The 17,617-nt window shown below is 38.3% G+C and overlaps 2 protein-coding genes and 1 long non-coding RNA gene across 3 annotated transcripts; 1 reads left to right on the forward strand and 2 right to left on the reverse strand.

The window, feature by feature from the left end:
• Positions 1-454: 454 nt before the first annotated feature.
• On the reverse strand, positions 455-7,113 carry LOC113678630 (retinal rod rhodopsin-sensitive cGMP 3',5'-cyclic phosphodiesterase subunit delta). Its single transcript, XM_027195530.2, has 6 exons — positions 6,872-7,113; positions 5,072-5,134; positions 4,288-4,313; positions 3,531-3,656; positions 3,046-3,151; positions 455-2,229 (listed from the first exon to the last, which is right to left on the reverse strand). The coding sequence occupies exons 1-6, from the start codon at positions 6,919-6,921 to the stop codon at positions 2,148-2,150; spliced, it is 453 nt and encodes a 150-aa protein (XP_027051331.2). The 5' UTR covers positions 6,922-7,113; the 3' UTR covers positions 455-2,147.
• A 1,413-nt stretch (positions 7,114-8,526) lies between these two features.
• LOC113678659 (multiple PDZ domain protein) lies at positions 8,527-14,655 on the forward strand. The gene is made up of 3 exons (XM_027195560.2): positions 8,527-9,133; positions 11,638-12,204; positions 12,659-14,655. The coding sequence occupies exons 1-3, from the start codon at positions 8,699-8,701 to the stop codon at positions 13,403-13,405; spliced, it is 1,749 nt and encodes a 582-aa protein (XP_027051361.2). The 5' UTR covers positions 8,527-8,698; the 3' UTR covers positions 13,406-14,655.
• LOC113678668 (uncharacterized) lies at positions 14,463-17,281 on the reverse strand. Its single transcript, XR_003446914.2, has 2 exons — positions 16,970-17,281; positions 14,463-15,669 (listed from the first exon to the last, which is right to left on the reverse strand). It is a non-coding gene; the product is annotated as an uncharacterized LOC113678668 (long non-coding RNA).
• Between the last annotated feature and the right edge of the window lie 336 nt (positions 17,282-17,617).

The raw sequence follows: 17,617 nt of genomic DNA on the forward strand, positions 1-17,617 counted from the left end.
ACCTGAGTTGATAACGTAAATTGGCCACCATACAGTTTGTAAAGCTGACGTTTCGAGCCCTTCGTCAGGGTGAATGTGGTGGGTTTGCGCTCCTTTACTCCGGTCAAAGTCAATATAGTCCTAGTAAGCGGTATGGTTACCAAGTTATGTCACGATTCGCCTAAGTTAAGGATCGTACTGCTGACAAGGAACCAATATGACTCTGGGCTCAATATTGGCTAAATTTGCATCCAATACATGACCTGCCAAGTTGTCACAAAAGAGACTGGGGAGTAGACAGCTCTTAAAATTCCTGTTACAATTACAATGTTTCGTTAAGTTGTCTCAGTGGGGAGGGTTCTCTCTGGTGCCCTGAGACCAAGAGACTGGGCTATATTCCTAACCTTTCAGCACAATCAATTGAAGATCAAAAGGACTAACTCTTGACCACAGTTTAGTCTCCAAAGTGCCTATGTGTCTCGAAGTTTTCTTTTATTGTGGCAAAATGAATGATTTACAGCTGTTATACAATCCTATCAACAACTACCAGCTGTACTACTGACAAAGTAATCACAAATTTGCAATTCAATCAATTATCACAGAAAAATATGACACCAAAATCAAGAAATTACATAGCACACAATTTTGCATGTATGCAATGCAAATGCTCAAGTATATATGTCGTAATTACATTAAAAAGTCATCATTTGACATGACCACTCTACGGGATGAAACACATTTAGCTTTACCAACCAGGGAGAAAACCTGCACTTCTCACAAGAACCACCACAGTTAAGCAGGGCAAAGCTAAACTACTTGATGTATTTTAATAAATAAATCTAACTGGCAAGCTAAATCTGCTACATTTGCTTTCCCAGAAAGTTTCTGTTTCTTATAACAACAGATCCAAAGGGGAGGCAGACCACCATTTCTCCTCCTAGATTTCTTTTTTTTTCCCTTTGTTTCTTTTCATTACCATTTACTAATTACATCAGGAGTACATATTCAAATGTGGACACTTTGCAGATCTGTATGGATCTAAAATGTGTGAATTTCTAAAACTGAGCTTTAGTGTATGTACACAAGTGAGAAAATCAAAAAAATGGTTTCATTTAGCAATGGAGATCAGAATATTATCTGCTTGCTGCACAGAACTTGCTGACTCAAGTCCAATGACCTAGCATTTCCACATTCAGATGTGGAACTGTCACGCAGTATACAATCCCATTACTTTACAGTATTTCCTGAACCATATTTCTTAAAAAAAAAAACCCAAAAAGATGCCTACTGACAGAGAATTTCCATTGGACAATCCCAACAAAAGGACTTTTAAAATTATTCACAGCCATAACAATTGAACATCACATTGACAAAGTGAAATTGGATAATGATTCTGTAGTTATCCATTGAGTGATGCACACTAAAAGCTTGGTGACTGGGTTTTAACCCTAAAATTAAGGTGTTATCATAGGCAACCTTCCATGCTTCCCTTAGTAACTGTGGCTAACCATCACACATGAAACTCTACCATAGAGTTCACACAACACCTTGCCACTGGAAATGGGGCCAATTGCCCATGACAATAATATGATTTTAATGTCACAACATGGTTGCCAAACATCCATTTGCACCTCTCTCAATTGAAAATTGTAGTAATCATCTGATATTCAAGGACTGAAAAACAAATATCAAAATCTTATTATGCTTCAACTCTCACTGAAGCATCTGCTATTAACACATGGGTGAAAGTGATCATTGACTAGATTGGAGGTGAAAAAACAACTGTCCTAAAGATTATAACACTGTATATTGATGGTGCTTTCCATTTACCAGCTCTGGCCAGAATGTGGGAAACAGTTCCAGCCAGTGTAAATGGAGAATGAAAGTTCACTTCTCTTGAGCAAAGGCATGTGAGTTGTTTTCTCCCAGAAGTTTTTCATGCCAAAAGTTTTAACAATTATTTTCACACCATCAAGAGCATTTCATGAATGGTCTGCTAGAGAAAACAGGCTTAAACTGGCCATACTCGATGGAGGGTGCCAGTTAGGTCAGGAACGGACCTTTTACATTTACAGACACCATGGTTGGAATAGCCAGTTCTGACAAATGGAAAGCATCCCGAAAACTTTACAAAGTTAGAGTATAGAAAAAGGTTTTCTTCATCCAAGTCAGACATAATATACTCGCACTCTTGATGTGCTGACAAGGAGGTCTCCATCAAAGAACTTTGTTTCAATCACCACGTTGCCACTGAAAGAGACCACATACCCATACTCTATAAGCATCATTTCACCTTCAGAGAAGGATTGGTTAGAACACATGTAACACCAGGGTTTAACCCTTTACAACCAAACATCAGTATGTATATTCTCCATACTATGCTCTCTACATTTCCTAACATGCCAACAAGGAGAACTTGTTAAACAATCAAGAGCTTCAGACATAGTTTGATGCTACTCTGGTTTACAGATTTAATGAATGTAACTGAAGAAGTTACAATTCACAGACCCAACGTTTCGAGCAGCACCTTTGTTTGGAGGCTTGGCATATTAACTCCACCCATGCTCCTTTAAATCGTGACGATGGTGGTTTGCTTCCTGACGCCTATTTACACCTCGTCAGAAAAAAGGCCACTAATTAGTGATCATATAAAAAGACCTCTTGTTGCAGCGTTTAGATCACCCCTGATGAAGGCACTAGATGGGAGTGTAGAAACATTGGGTCTATGAGTTGTAACTTCTTCAGTTACATTCATTACATCTGTAAACCAGAGTAGCATCAAACTATGTCTGATTGTCCACCTGGTTGCCGTGTGAACTTTAATATACCCAAGAGATTCTTTAATAATGATCATTTCCTTTTTTCTCATAACTTTAAGGTTTGATTCAGCGGTGATATTGTTAGGAGGAATTTGATGCTTGTCAAGGGCTCAAAAGTTTGATAAGAATTCATTTTAGGACAGATATGGGAAACCCCAAGGATCTGGTTGACATTAAAAATCCCTGGTTGGATTCCTTGACTAAAATGTTGAAGTTTTTGATATCAAAGCAAAGAAGTAAGACTTACCTCAGAACCTGTGCAGGCATCATCTGTGATTCAGGAGCAGCTTCTATGAGTGACTGCCATGTGTTTGTTGATGCTGGGATCACAAATCCAAAATCAAAATACCATTCTGTAAAGACAGATCACAAAATGTAGCTGGCACCAAAAAGAGGTAAAACAAGAAAAAGTTTGTGGTTCATTAAGGCAATTCCTACCAACACTAAGGCAGCGATACCAGTGCAGCGCTCTACCAACTGAGCTAACAAGCCAACTGGGAGGTGGTTAGCTCAGTTGGTGGAGCACTGCACTGGTATCGCAGAGGTCATGGGTCCAAATCCCATACAGGCCTGAAATTTTTTCAGGTCTCATTTCAACTACTAGTTTGGTAGCGTTCATAGCAGCAAGGATCATTCATATCTCATTTCTTCACCACAGTGCACATATATGATTTTCATACATTTCCAGTCATGATAAACTACGTTATGCACACTAGAATAATGCTTGCTTACCTTCTAAACACTTCCCTTTGAACATGACTTTTTGTTCAAGTCTGAATTTTGTCATTTCTTGTTCAGAAGAAAAGTTTAACTCTCTGGAGACCGCCTTGCATTTTAAAATTTTTTTTGGTACTCTTGCTGATAATCAAACAAAGAAAAAAAACTATAAGGTACCACCACTGGTAATTTCAAAGCAGAAAGTTATCATTTATTTAATTGTGCCTCCCATGCTGCAAAAGGCAGTTGGAATTTTATAAACTGAGTTATTGTTAGTCTTAATTTTTAATATTTAACTAAGACATTGTTAAAAAGAAACCACCACATACAGGAAGACCGAAAATAACAAGATACAAATATGCTCCAGGCAACACTTAAAAAGGCACTTAGGCCGGGATGGTATTATCTGAAAATAAAATTCAGTAAGGTAATAATGTTTACAACTTCTCTTGATCTCTAAACCAGGGTTGTCATTAGAAACCTGCACTCTGCAGAAACTTGCTAGCTGAATTGTAATGTAACTCAGAATATCAATGTCTGGCTAAAAAAAGTTCTCCAAATACAGTATGCTGCAAATCACCTATCAGAGTTTCAAATTTCACATTTTTCTGGGGGAGCATACCCCAACCCCCCAGTAAGGTTGTTTTGCTCTGCAACATGCCATACTTGCTACACAAGCAGAATTCCATTCAGCTGCCTACTCAGTTTAGATCATACATCTATTCACTTTTCTAATCACAACCCTGTTGAGAGTAGTAAAAAGGCATCTTACCCTCATGCTCAGGTCCTGGAGCTGACCTGCAGAAACATATTACAAAAATGACCATCAAAACAGTAACGAGTCAACCAAAAGAACAGGAAAATTTTATGACTGCAGACCTTAGAATCTTTAAGTTTAGCCTTTGACTTTAAATACTTTATATCTTAATAAAAATATGATGTGAGACACTAAGGATTCCATCACAATGACCCAAAGACCTTGATTTAAATATTCCTTTAGTATAGTGTAAATAATAAGCTGAATAATACACCTATATTGACTGGTTGTAACTTGTTGTTTTTTTTTTGAGGACAGAAGCATACTAAATGACTTCACCATTTACATTTTCTTCTTATTCAGTGTACAAAACAAAGAGATTCCATGTTGGTATGGGTCTTTCCAGAATACAGTGACACTTTTGGCAGCATCTCGCATGCCACTTTTTTGTTCTTGCCACACTTTGACACCTTCCGCGATCTATTACTGAACAGACACAGGACAAGAAGGAATCTATTTCTTTAACTGACACAAGATTCCCAGTGATACTGGGGTAGAGACTGTAGATGTCTCTCTGACCCAATCCTTGCCTCTTCTTGATTTTTACACAAAGAATACCACTAATTCTCAGGGACCAATGGAAAAAGAAAGAATTCCTAAGGCATTTTGTGCTATTCTCTGAAACTTGCATCTTGAAAAGGTCTCTAAACCATGACAACAAGAGATTGAATTTACATGCAAACTAAGTTACTAAATAAGAGAATGAGGAAGTAAATAAATAGGATAGTATTTCACTTACAGGTCATCACTCCCCTGCCATAATACTTTACCAGAGTCAGCATCTCGCAGATTCATCCAGTTTCTAGATCATAATAATTAAGGGAAACAAAACAACAGTCCAGTTGCTCTGACAAAGGGCTAACGCTTGAAACATCAGCCTTTAAACTCGTTAAGCACCTCAGTTTCTATAGAGACTTACCCTCTTTATTTGACAGCTACTGTACTTTGATTCTTATATAAATTTTTAGCACAATATATGAAAGCCCTTCAATAGAAAAACTTCCTCGAAGCTTTCCCAAGTTACCAAGTAATAACTATTCACCTCAGTGGCTAGTGGTAGAAATTTACCATGCAGTGAAGCAGTGTGGTAAATATCCACCCCTTGCCACTGAGATGAACAGTTGTTTTAGTACATACTAAAACAGTGAGATAATTTAGGGGGGGGAAAAATTATTTTTGACTCATTCATTCCTGCATTGATTACAATATTTTCAGATGAAAATCCTCGGGGTTGAATAGGAAAGGATATTCAGAGTTTGAATGGCCATTAAGTACGCCTTCAAGGTTATCTACTTTTAGATTAGGAAGTAAATACCACTAAACTATTTCACGCATCTTCTCAAACTTCAAATTGCATCAAAATTACTTTTCAAAGCTTATGTGACAAACTTTCAGTCTAGAATTCTTTCACAACATTTGCGCTTGTCCCCTCTCAAAGTTACAGTCAATGCTTGCCGCAAATTTTGCAATTCATTTTTCCCTACAAAAAAATTGATGAAAGGTTTGAAGGAAACCTTGCTACTTTTGCAAACCTTATAAAATAACTTAAAACTTTGCAGTTAGACAAAATAAGTGTATTTTAAAGATTTTGGTAAATAAGTAATTAACTGAACTGACAGCTGCCAATAAAAAATTTGATATGTTATTAGTCCACTGACATTAATCTCTCTGGGAAAGGATAACGATTACGTATTTCATTTAAAACATGGCACGTAATTGACACGGGTTTAATTTCTCTCTCTTTTACACCAAATCAAAATTCTGAGTCATGCTGTTTGGAAGTTGATAGATGTGTTTTGATCAGCAGTTTTCTTTCTTTGGAATTAGACACAACAATTAAAGGCAGCTGGCTGAACTTATTTGACATATGTCAATAAATTTTTCGCTTATCTCTCAGTCTATGAGGCAAAATAATGCAACTACAAAATGGATACTCCGCCATATTTGACAAAATTCATCGATCCGAAGTGCGAGCAATTACTCACTCGTTTCACGCCGAAATGATTAAAACATTATCCAGGCGATACAGTATTACAATTACCTGACGCAGACGTAGCTGCTAAATTGCATACATATTTCTGAAGTCCAATTTAAAAGCGATCTTTTCGTAAACCTTAAGCTTTGCTTGGAAATCGAGATTTTACGAAGTCACACGCTGTACTTGATAAGGTCTACTGATGGAAACTTGATCCTTTTCAAAAGCGCGTCTACGGTTAAAAATTAGTATTAGTTTCAGTAACAACTATTATTTGTTGCATAATATATACATGTAGTTAGATAACGCTTTAATATCGACAGATAAACACAGATACTTAAAAGTTTGCGTTTAAGAACCAAACATTCGTACTAGCCACAAAATTAATAGAAACAGATTCATTACCGACTCGCTGATCCAAGAAATTTCATGCTCAGAAATTAAGACGGTTAAAACGACCAATCCTGATGGGAGACTGACTAGAAACTGACAAACTAAGTAACTCCGTGAGAATGGAGTGAAATTTAAGGAAAAATTATAGTGTACTTAACGCATGAAGGATACAACTTAAATCCTTTCAGAATTAGTTCTTTTCTGTCACCTCCTGCACTCATACTGGCAAAATTCGCTATCCACTGTCAACCAATGACCCAAAACTGAGGACTTTCGTAGGATCAATCTCTGAAATTCACGTTAGAGAGATAAAACAGCTCAAAAGTCCAAACTAAGATTCGTGCATACACAAAATAGCCAGAGCACTAAGCAGGACAGGAAAGCTAAAGCGAAGCGTTTCCATGAGAACTCTGGGTAATTACGTCACGGGGGCGTGACACATTCACTTGGGATACCTTAACCTCAGGCTTTTCAGCTTCCGTGAAATATGACCAATCCTGTTTTTATCTTGCTTCCTCATTCGCTCTGTCACGACCACTACCAAGAAAATTGTATCTTAAGCTTAGTAGCTTAAAATGATTGTAGGATGGTGTGGTAGAGTTGCTGGCAATAAGGTTGACGCCTTTAATTGAGTTTCTTATCGAGAAGAATTCACTCTTTAAATGTCGAAGTTGTTCGTTACCGAAGGATCAAATTTATGTCAGCAACGCATAAGTGACATAGGATGTCGCCCTCTTTCACAATTAAGTGAACCTTTTCGTTTCTATGAAAAACGTATGCGCAGCAAACGCTTAATCAATATATTAGAACTGATTTTGCATTCAAAGAACCATCGAAGTGGGGCGAAAGTATTTCACAATACATTAGCATCTGTTGAATTCATACAAAACTGTGCATTAGCACGAAACTGGTAGTTAACAGTAAAACAAAGATTACGGCTTGAAAGAGAAATTTAAATTTCTGATCAGCCGTTTCATTTGACAGTGAACTCGGAGAAATGACAAAACTTATCTGAAAATTTCAAAGAAAACGTTGGAAAAGAAATGTGTTTTATTTTCTTTGTAAAACTTTTTTCCTTTCAATATTGACAAGATTTGGCGCCTTTTCTAACGATGATCGCAAAATGTTTAAAAGTAGCAACCTACAACAGGGAAAGAAAAGAAAAGCCTGTAGAGAAGGGCAAGAAAAAAAGTGATCATTGATTGACCAGTTTTCTAAAGGAAATAGTTTGCATCGATTTTTTTCAATGATTCTTTCTGGAGGTCGATTTTACAAAAAGTGATTTGAAAATATGATTTTTATTAGCTGGGTTCTTACCCGGATCGGTGTAATTTTTCTAAAATAAGCAATTGCGTTTCTCTAACCGAAGAAACATGGAATGTTGTACAAGTTAACCACGTGTGCATAAAGAATAAATTGTTAAACAAGACTTTTCCATCTCGCCCTTGCACGTGCTATATTGTAGAAGTGTGGCAAAGGCCTGTTCGTAAAGAGACACGTGTTGGGAATGGATAAATGTTTCAAAGGAAAAGCGCAAATTGCTGTTTATTCTAATCATTGGTAACTGCACAATATCGTTTGCGCAGTTATCGGCCTCAATTGACAGTCTAAGGCGCGAAAATTTAACCTGTGGCAAGGCCTTTGGAATACTTGATCGATGATACGCTTCGACGAATAAATTCAGAAGTGCATATTGAGTGTCTGTGGACAGGTAGCTGGCGTGACCGGTGTTTCGCGCGCAATTTGCATTTCAATTCATTCACAGCTATGTTAATTATTCGAAACTGTCAGGGTCGAGAAAAACAAAGAGCGACCCACAAAAACACGAGGCCCGTTGAAACAGATGTAGTGAAACCCAAGGCGGGTTGATGGCAAAGAGTGCTTGAAGGGTTGTTAAGACTCTAAACCGCAACCGCCTTAGTCAAGATCAAAATAATTACTTTCAGAAAAGGGATATTTACCGATGAATCGAGTGTGAGGCGCGCTCCAAGACTACTAATGCCGGTGAGAAACATTCGTACTTCATCGAATATGCGGGCGCCAAACTCGACGTCTTTCTTGTCCAAGGCCTACAACTTTTTGAAAGGCAAAACTTCGAAGAACGACGAGAACTTTTACGCCAAGGCCAAGACGCCTTTTCCGAACGAGATTTACCCAAGTCTCTGTGAGCCGATCGACGCTAAAGGAATGGCAGAGAGTTCTTGGAAAAACAGAAGAGTTTTGGGAGAAATTACCAATCGCACTAAGAGCATGTTCAATGACCGGGAGCTAATGAAGCAAAAGGCGCGAATTAAGCCGTTCAGTCCTCGAGCTGCAGAGAAGAATTGCCTAGAGGAAAAGAAGATAAATAACCAAACACAAGGAAGGCCAAACAACAAGGCTTTCTCGTTGGAAGGCGAAGAAGACGAAGAGGAAGGCGTTTTTGCGATACAGGTACGTTACCCTTGTAATTCACTCTTTCAGTTTTCAGTCGTGTGTTGTAGAATGCGGAAATTTTCGAGAATTTTTTCCTTATTCGAGACTCAAAATAATTTAATACAATCAAAGCTTAACAAGTGCTTCAAGCTGTTTTGATACAACAATTTCTTTGATAAAGAGTCGGATTTCCGTCGTTTTGAGGGATCAGTTCAAAAAAAATTTTATTTGATCGCTTACATTTTCAAAGCAAATAAAAAGTTCTGGTAAATAAATCAAAATTTGTTGATGAAGTCACAACTGTTTATTGGATGAAGTGGGATGATTCAGGAAAGAAAACTCTTATTCGCCACACCCAAAGATAAAATATCGGGAACATTTTCAAAGGGAATCGTACCGCTGTATTTGTCTATCACCAGGAGAAATTATCTTTGTTTCCGGGCCGTCAGAAACTTCCGCCGAAAGCGATCTTTTACGAAATTCAGATATTGACATCAAAAAGTAAAAACGTTTCGAAGTTCTTAAATTGGCAAAGCGAGTTCGATCTTCTTTATCTTAAGTTTTACCAGAGTCATTGAAGTAAAAGGCTTTGATGAATCCAGCTGACTAACAACATTAAATTTTTAAACAAAATACGGGGAGTGGAAACAGCACCTCAACAAAGAGTAATAAACATGGCACACAATTCATTCCAGACCTTATTTACTTTGGTAGAAATCTTTTGAAAAAAAGTCATCAGTAATATTCTACAGCATACAGCTTCACGGCGGTATTACCAATGATGGATCAGTGTTCATGTCATCTTTTCAAACTGAGATAACATAGAGGTTCCATGTTTATGGGAAAAAAAAAACCGTTTAGCTCTTTCATTGTTTTCTCGACTAAAGTAATAAAAACATCTCAATTCCCAGTAGGGTAGAGTTTATTTCGATCGCAGGTATAGCAAATGGGCAAATCGAGCTCAGTGCAGTGCTCGAACAGTGCAAATCATGGATGGAAAAAAAAGTAAACTTTTCGAAAATAAATTTTCCTTTTTCGTTACTTTGGGGTGTACCGAACAACACAAGTTACGTTTTTCGTAACTCATAACTTTATGATGAGTTTTGTAAATCTTAAATATTTTGTTTGCCTTCTTCACCTTTCACACATTTAGGGCTAGAGTTTTCCCTTTATATGCGAAGCTAGTCTTGTTTCAATGGAAAAAAATCGGCGAGAAATCTGACTACAAATAAAATTTTTCTGTGTGGCTGTTTAGTCTTTTATGCCACGCGACCTGATGTCCATTGTTCGCGTGTCGTGCTCGATATGTTGTTAAATCGATTAATTTTCTTTGTACTTTCTAAATGCTTATTATAAAACATCTGTCTCTTGAAGCCCCTGCGGCTTCAAATGACTTGTCAGTTGCCAAATGTAAGCAGCAATTGAGGCATTGTTGGACATGATACGTAACAAGTTAAGATAACAAAGAACGCAACTAATGGAGAGAGTTAGCTTTGATTTGAATCTCTTTGATTTCAAGACCGATTCAAGAAGTGGCATCATCAAGTTTGATATTTTTAATCTACTAGAGCACTTAAACATGAATAGGAAATGAAATGATGAAGTATATACACAGACATCATTTTTAATCACTATAATACACATCAAATTTCTGCACATGTCAAGCTTCCTTCTTCATATTCCAACTTCTCAACATTTGCACCATCATTATCACCAGAAGGGGAACTCTAGAGATCAGTTTGTTGTTTTCTATAATTCCAAAATCGAAGCACGGACATTTGTTTCGGAGTAGTACATAATTGTTCGTATCGTCCTCTTCTACACAGCACCTGTTTATCCTTCGAGCACGTGTCGGATATTGGCATTATTATGATAATTTATCTATGTAAATTCATTAACTATAAAGTGCATCCAAGCGTGAAGTAATGTAACGGCTCGGCGGGAAAATTGATACTAAAACGGTGATTTCAATTTACGGCGGAGATTTTCTGTGATAAAGAAAATTCAAGGTAATTGCATTAAAATGAATTAGATCGTATACAAATTCGACTTACCGCCTTAATACAAATGAACGACTAAAAATAGAACAAAAAATTGATGGTTTACACAGCTGCTGCGTACTGTTTTCTTTGATACAGAAGATTTATATATTTCTCAAACTGGAAAATCTAAGTGCTTTGCGATATGTTGATATGATAGGAAAATTTTTTAAATGGATGTGAATTGTTTAGAAATATTCAGACGTCAGACATTGGATTTCAATTCAAACTGACTACGGTGGATTAAAAGTACATACAATAGTAACACACGAGGAACATGGAAACAAATGTGCAGTAGAACCTTCATAACGCGAATGCGAGGTATCTCCTTCGAAAATCATCAGTGAATTCTTTACTTCCAGCTTACTCAGTTTCCCTTCCCCCACCTCCCCGCTATCCTGAAAAACTCCATTTCCTTCGGAAGTTTGAGCGGGCTTCTAAAAACAAAAGTTTATGGTAGTTTTTTTCTTTCGTCATGCGCAGTTGATCAAGCCCCAGAATGGTTTTCTTGGTATCGTTTTGGTGGGCGGAGCTGACACACCGCTGGAAAATCATTACGTCAATGATATCTTGCCCAATTCCTCCGCGTCCAAATCGGGCCGCGTCAGAACTGGAGACGAACTTCTGGAGGCAAATGGCCAGGTCCTTCGCGGGAAAACGCATACACAGGCGCTAACCATCTTCAGGTCTCTTCCAGCTGTGGTAACGCTGGTTGTAGCAAGGAGTAAGAACGCGAATCGCTCTATCATGGAACGCTATAACCAAGAGAAAAAAGACAACAAGAAAGTAAACAACAATATCGTGTCACCAAAGAAAAGACGAAGCATTGTAGAGGAAGCATTCAACTCGAGTGTCATTGCCAGGCCCCTCTCATCCGTAATTGACGTCACAAAAAAGAAGTGTCCGTACTCTAAACCTGTCAAGCGAGTTTCTCGCATCTCGTCTTTCTTGGAGACAGCAGAAGGTGAAAATGACAGAGGTGAAACACAAAGAAGAAACCATGAGGTGAAGAATGAAAATGGAAACAAGAAAAGTCGGGAAGAACCAGGGGTAGGTTTTTCTAGTTCGTTAGGCTGGGCTTAGCTCCATTTTAGAGCAATCGCTCTGACGAAGGGCTAACGCTCGAAACGTCAGCTTTTTTACCCTTTACGGTGGCTAATTTCCTTTTTCAACCCAGTTGTTAACACTAAATTACCTGCTATACTCTCCCACCGACGCAGCACCACAGTTTCTTTAGAAACTTACCCCTTTACTACGGAGGTAAACCTTCAATAGTTTGAATAGAACAGTTTTCACATAATTCAGCCCAGTTTCAAAAGCCTCGACACAGTTTGCATCGCATTTAAGCAGGTTACTTGCTCAGTATTGTGCATCTCTTCTGAAAGGCTAATGCAAGCCGAGGCTGAAAGAAACGGTTAGGATTGCTTTTGCATTGTTACGGCTTAGAAGAGTGAAGTAGTCTTTGTTGGTTGATCTTTCGGATATAATCTGCTCTCATCCTCAGATATACCCCCTGTCAAAGGATTGGGAAAGAGGTGGATCGGTTGATAAACCGCCGCAAATTTACGAGAATGCACATACGTCATTCTTCCTCACCAAAACCTTCAGACGTTCAAGCACTAGCAGAAGGAGCGTCATCAAACGATGTGATGTAAGAGCAACGTGGCCTGCTTTCACTATAAAGCAGCGACTACCTCTCCCCTGGGATTCATTCGCATCTCCGAGACCAGCAAAAGTCAGCCGAAGCTCCTCGGCTCGTGTTCGGCGTAATATGGCGCCCACTTCGGGATCCAGCTGGTCGTTGAATCAAAACTCGAGCTCTTCGGCTCGGAAGTTTACAGGAAAGCATTACATCGAAAAGAAAACTATCGTTGTCGAGGTAAAGCGGGAAAGCACAGTCACAGAGTGGGGATTTTCTGTCGGAGGGGGTGTATGTTCCCCGTACGGGGATCTGCCAATTTTCATTGCAGAAGTCTCACCCACGGGGAATGCCCAAGGATTTTTACAGAGTGGAGATGAAATTGTTGATCTTAGCGGAGAGAGTTTAGAGGGGGCAACGTTTTTAGAGGCAGAGAAGATGCTGCGAGGATACACAAGAAAGAATGCAACAATAACAATCAAACGAAAGTTTCTTCAACGGAGTCAAAACCCGCACACCAATCCTTATGCCGAGGTGTGGAGTTCTGTTAACACGAGGAAAACCACCGCGGGACACAGGCAGGGAAGGAGACCGAAATCAATGCACTGTTAAAACTCTGAAAAAAAAACCTGTGAACTATGAACTAACAAGAAAAGGCGGTAAAAACTCGAACGCGCGCAGCCAATGAAAAGCGCTGAAAAAATGCGCTGACCAATCAAAACATTTTCTGAAGTTTTCCTTGAACGTGCTTGGTGCATTCTGGACTAATCCTTTCTGATTGGTTCGCGCTGGCGTTGTAGTTTTTTTTGTTGTTGTTTTTCGTAAGCCAAGCATCACCTTCAAAACAAACTAATTTCCTATTGAAAGCGCTTCATACACTCAGTTGACCACAGGAAAACTTAACCATAATCTCGATTATCGATAGTACAGATTTCAATTGGGTGTCGAAAAGCCAAACCAAAGTAATCAAAAGAGCCAATCAGAACAAAGTTAACGTCATCATTTACAAATGAAAACTCAAAGTAAAAACAGGCAACCTGCTCGAAGCGCGGGAAAACGCGAGTGACCAAATTAGGATTGAGTTTATACCTGCATTTGATTGGTTGGCGCGAGCTTTTTAGACCAATCAGAGAGCGAAAAACAGCTTAACCAAAGCAATTCTGAATCGCTTTCGGCAATGGATTGAAAACTGCTCTATAAGTTTCTGATGAAATTAGAAGCCTTTTGTCAGCCTTCCAGTAGCAAGACAAAAATGATTGTTTTTTTTCAAATTGCTTTGATTTCAAAGCTAAAACGTCCAAACTCGGACGTTCTACAAACTGGTGGAAAAGAATGTTCACCCAATTTTAGGATAATATTGTTTTTTCCTTGATGTGTATATTTTAAATCCTCATCACCATTGTAAGATTTTTTAGCAGTTTGATATAGGGAGTAATAATAATGTTTTAGGATCTATTTTCCAAAAAAAAAACAAGCACAGGAACAAGTTACCAAACAATATCTTTTGACAATTAGTCAAACAGCGAAAAATGGGGAAAAACCAGTGTAAAAGTATTTTTATCATGTATAGTAAAACATTCCAAAATAGTAGTAAAGGCTTCTCACAGGAGTAGTTACATTACCAATACCAATGGATTGTTCTATTCATTTTTGACACTACAACAGCAAGTTGTTATATACATTTGTTGAAGACTTTGATATTTGACTTAGTTTAAGATCATGTAGAAAAAATTCAAAACTTTTTAGCTCAAAACTTACTTTGTTACAAAAACTTTTTAGTTATAATTTATTAATCCACAAATTATAGAGAAAGTGTAAAATTCAGTGGGTTTTGTTCTCAAATAAATTGTTCAACAAACCTATCTGGTGTTGCACACGTTAGGAGTTTTTTTCAGCCATTCTCACTGTTTAAATCCCAAGATCTGATTGTTAATTCTCCCCTCTAGCTACAATACATTTCCTTAAAAATTTGTTACAAGAATTTAGTGTTGGATCAAGATAACAGCTTCTATCTGATAAGTTTTGAATATTCTCATGACCTGTTGGCTAGTTAATGTAAGGACACTATAGGGAGAAGTTACTCGTTAATCCCCTCTGAGATTTAAAGGGAACAACCCCACCACGTTCCTTGAATTGTACAATGTTAGTATTCTGTGGTTCTCTCAGTATGAACAAACTTTAAACAAGAAGAGATTGGGATAAAACCAGGACAAGAGAGGAAACCAAGCCCCTCCTTTTTCAATTTGTGGTTACCTTCCCTCCAAGCCTAGAAGATCAAAAGAGAGAAAGACAGATACCACTGATAAAACTTTTTTTGCATTCTGTAACGAACAGGCCCCTAATTTTTAGCATGCACCCCTGTTCTGATAATCACAAACATATTTTTCATTCGTAAATAAAGTGCAATCTTCTGTTACTTTACACTATTCTACTGCAACTACATTTCTTTAATAAAGACCCTGCATTCAACATTGTCTGTTGAGCTTCCACAAAACTGCTTTTTTAAAGGATCTTGTACATCAACCTTTCACTTCTTTTCAGCTATACTTTTTGATTAAAAACTCACAGCAATGTGCCTGATAATTACCTTTAACAATGTGTATATTCAAATTACCCAAAATACAGCGACACAAATATTAATGTTGACCTCAAGACCTTTCATATACACAATGTAACTGTCACATAAGACTGCCCATACGGTTGCTGGCCCATATCCTTATGAAGGTGTCTGAGAAAATAGCAGCAGGTTGTCATCTGAACTTAAGATCCTTGTCATCATTCTTGTTATAAGTTGTTTCATTTATAAGCGCCTCCCACTCCTTATCTTCTCCAGTAGCTTCAGGAGACTCCAGCCCAAGCATAACACGAAGCTTTGTCTACCGAAATAAAAACATTTTCTCTGAGGTTTGCAAATTTAACACACATTTTAAAGGAAGCAAAAGGTTCACACTTTCATCTGTTACAACTAAGGTATATCCTTCAGAATCTTCACCCTTAAACTCCCAGGGGTGATTAACATGTAACATTTCCCTCTAATATCCATACATTATCTAGCAAACAGGTAATGAGAATGCTCAAACTCATTAAGTAGGAGCTCTTTTTGTTATCAAACACAAAATTCTCACAACCAATTTTCGAAAAAATGTGTAGCAGTTAAAGGGGAGAATTATCCATTAAATCTTGGGAGTTAAATGGTTAACCCCCTTTAACTTATAAGCCACTGTGTTCACATCACGTGCCAATCAATTTGAAGATACATCATCATCCCCCTCCCCTCCACTAGGCAACATAAGGGCATTTGCCTGTCATCCATAATGGAATTTACTACAAAATAATTTCCAAAAAATGTTCTAAAATTTTTTTCAGCTGTGTTCCACTTCTTGTCAGATTTGTTGTCATTATCATTCTGCAGCTCAGTAAACAGTTGTTGTTTTTGTCCTGTAAGTTGTCTTGAAAATCTTACTTGGATAATTAGATCCAGATTAACTGACTTGAAGAGCAGTGTTTCCTCCTTTGATAGGCAAGTGAAAACTGTTTGTTTCATGACGATACATGTCACTTTTTATCCAGTTGCATGGTTGTGTTTTACATTTATTACTGGTTGTGTGGGGAATTTAAACCTTGCCTGGCTGGGGTGGGGAATTTGAACCCTGCCTGGCTAGGATGGAGAATTTGAACTGGAAGTGTCAAGTCTTTTAATATGGAAGTGTTTAAGGGTGTAGAGTTCACTTTTGCCAGCGAATGGCTCAGAAGAAAAGGTCTACAGGGTCTAGGGTTTAGCTTTAGCTTTGTTATGTTCACCCATTTCAGTGAGTCATGGTCGCTGATTTTTCCTCTTACAAAAAAATTAAACATCAGATCCGGCATTCGTTTGGGGCATGCAAACACCTTTTTGCCCGGGGGAAAGCGAATTTGAATATTAAATTTTCAAAGTTCAAATGCCTGGTTGTTGGGATGTAGAAACCTCGAATTGATCAACGCACTATTACGCTCGAATTACAAATTTGCATCACATTCAAAGTTTCGAATGAATAAGGTATTATTTAAAAGAACCTTTAAATGAGTATCAACACCGCAAGTTCGACAATTTCCCCTGAATTAAAATTCCAGAATATCACCTTTCCCGTCACTACATTTAATTTAACTCAGCGTTGTTCGAACCTGAAATCAACTTACCCTATTCTTTCGTCCTCTTTCGCCATACATTTGATACGCTACAAATGAATAAAAGCAGGTTCCGCAAAAACACCACAAGGCCAAGGCAGGCAGCTGTTTCCTGTACGGTCGTAAGTCGATCATCATAGCGCGCGCTTCTGTGTTCAACCGTCCGCCATTACTGGAGGCTCGAAGCTCTATACTTCATGTGAGAACATTCCTCAACCCAGGGCCTCAGTCGGGCCTCTCTCTCTTTACCCCGGTTCTCTCTTATGATCCCACCCCACGTTCCAAGGGGACAACAAGACAATTTTTTTTCATGGTTTCATCGAGGAGAGGAGTAGCTTATGAGCAGGCCCTTATTATACACATTGCTGGACGTGGATTTCTGCACTCACAGGAAGATTTGAGACTAGTCGAGGAGAAATTTGCCGGGGTCTGGTACTAGTAACCTTAACCCCCCTTCAGGCCCCTCGCAGGATCGCGTTGCTCGAAGCCTTATACCTCCCGCGGGCGAAGAAACTCGCGCCGAGGCACAATTAATAAGCACATGCTCATAGGCTACGCGGTGATTTATTTCAGGACCAGAATGAGATGCTACTCTTTCTGCTTCATCTTTCAAACATTTCCTAAAATACTGCCAAAGGAGATTAAAAATAGTTAACTGAA

This window comes from Pocillopora damicornis, chromosome 8, assembly GCF_964200805.1.
Source record: "Pocillopora damicornis chromosome 8, jaPocDami1.2, whole genome shotgun sequence".
NCBI classification, from domain to species: domain Eukaryota; kingdom Metazoa; phylum Cnidaria; class Anthozoa; order Scleractinia; family Pocilloporidae; genus Pocillopora; species Pocillopora damicornis.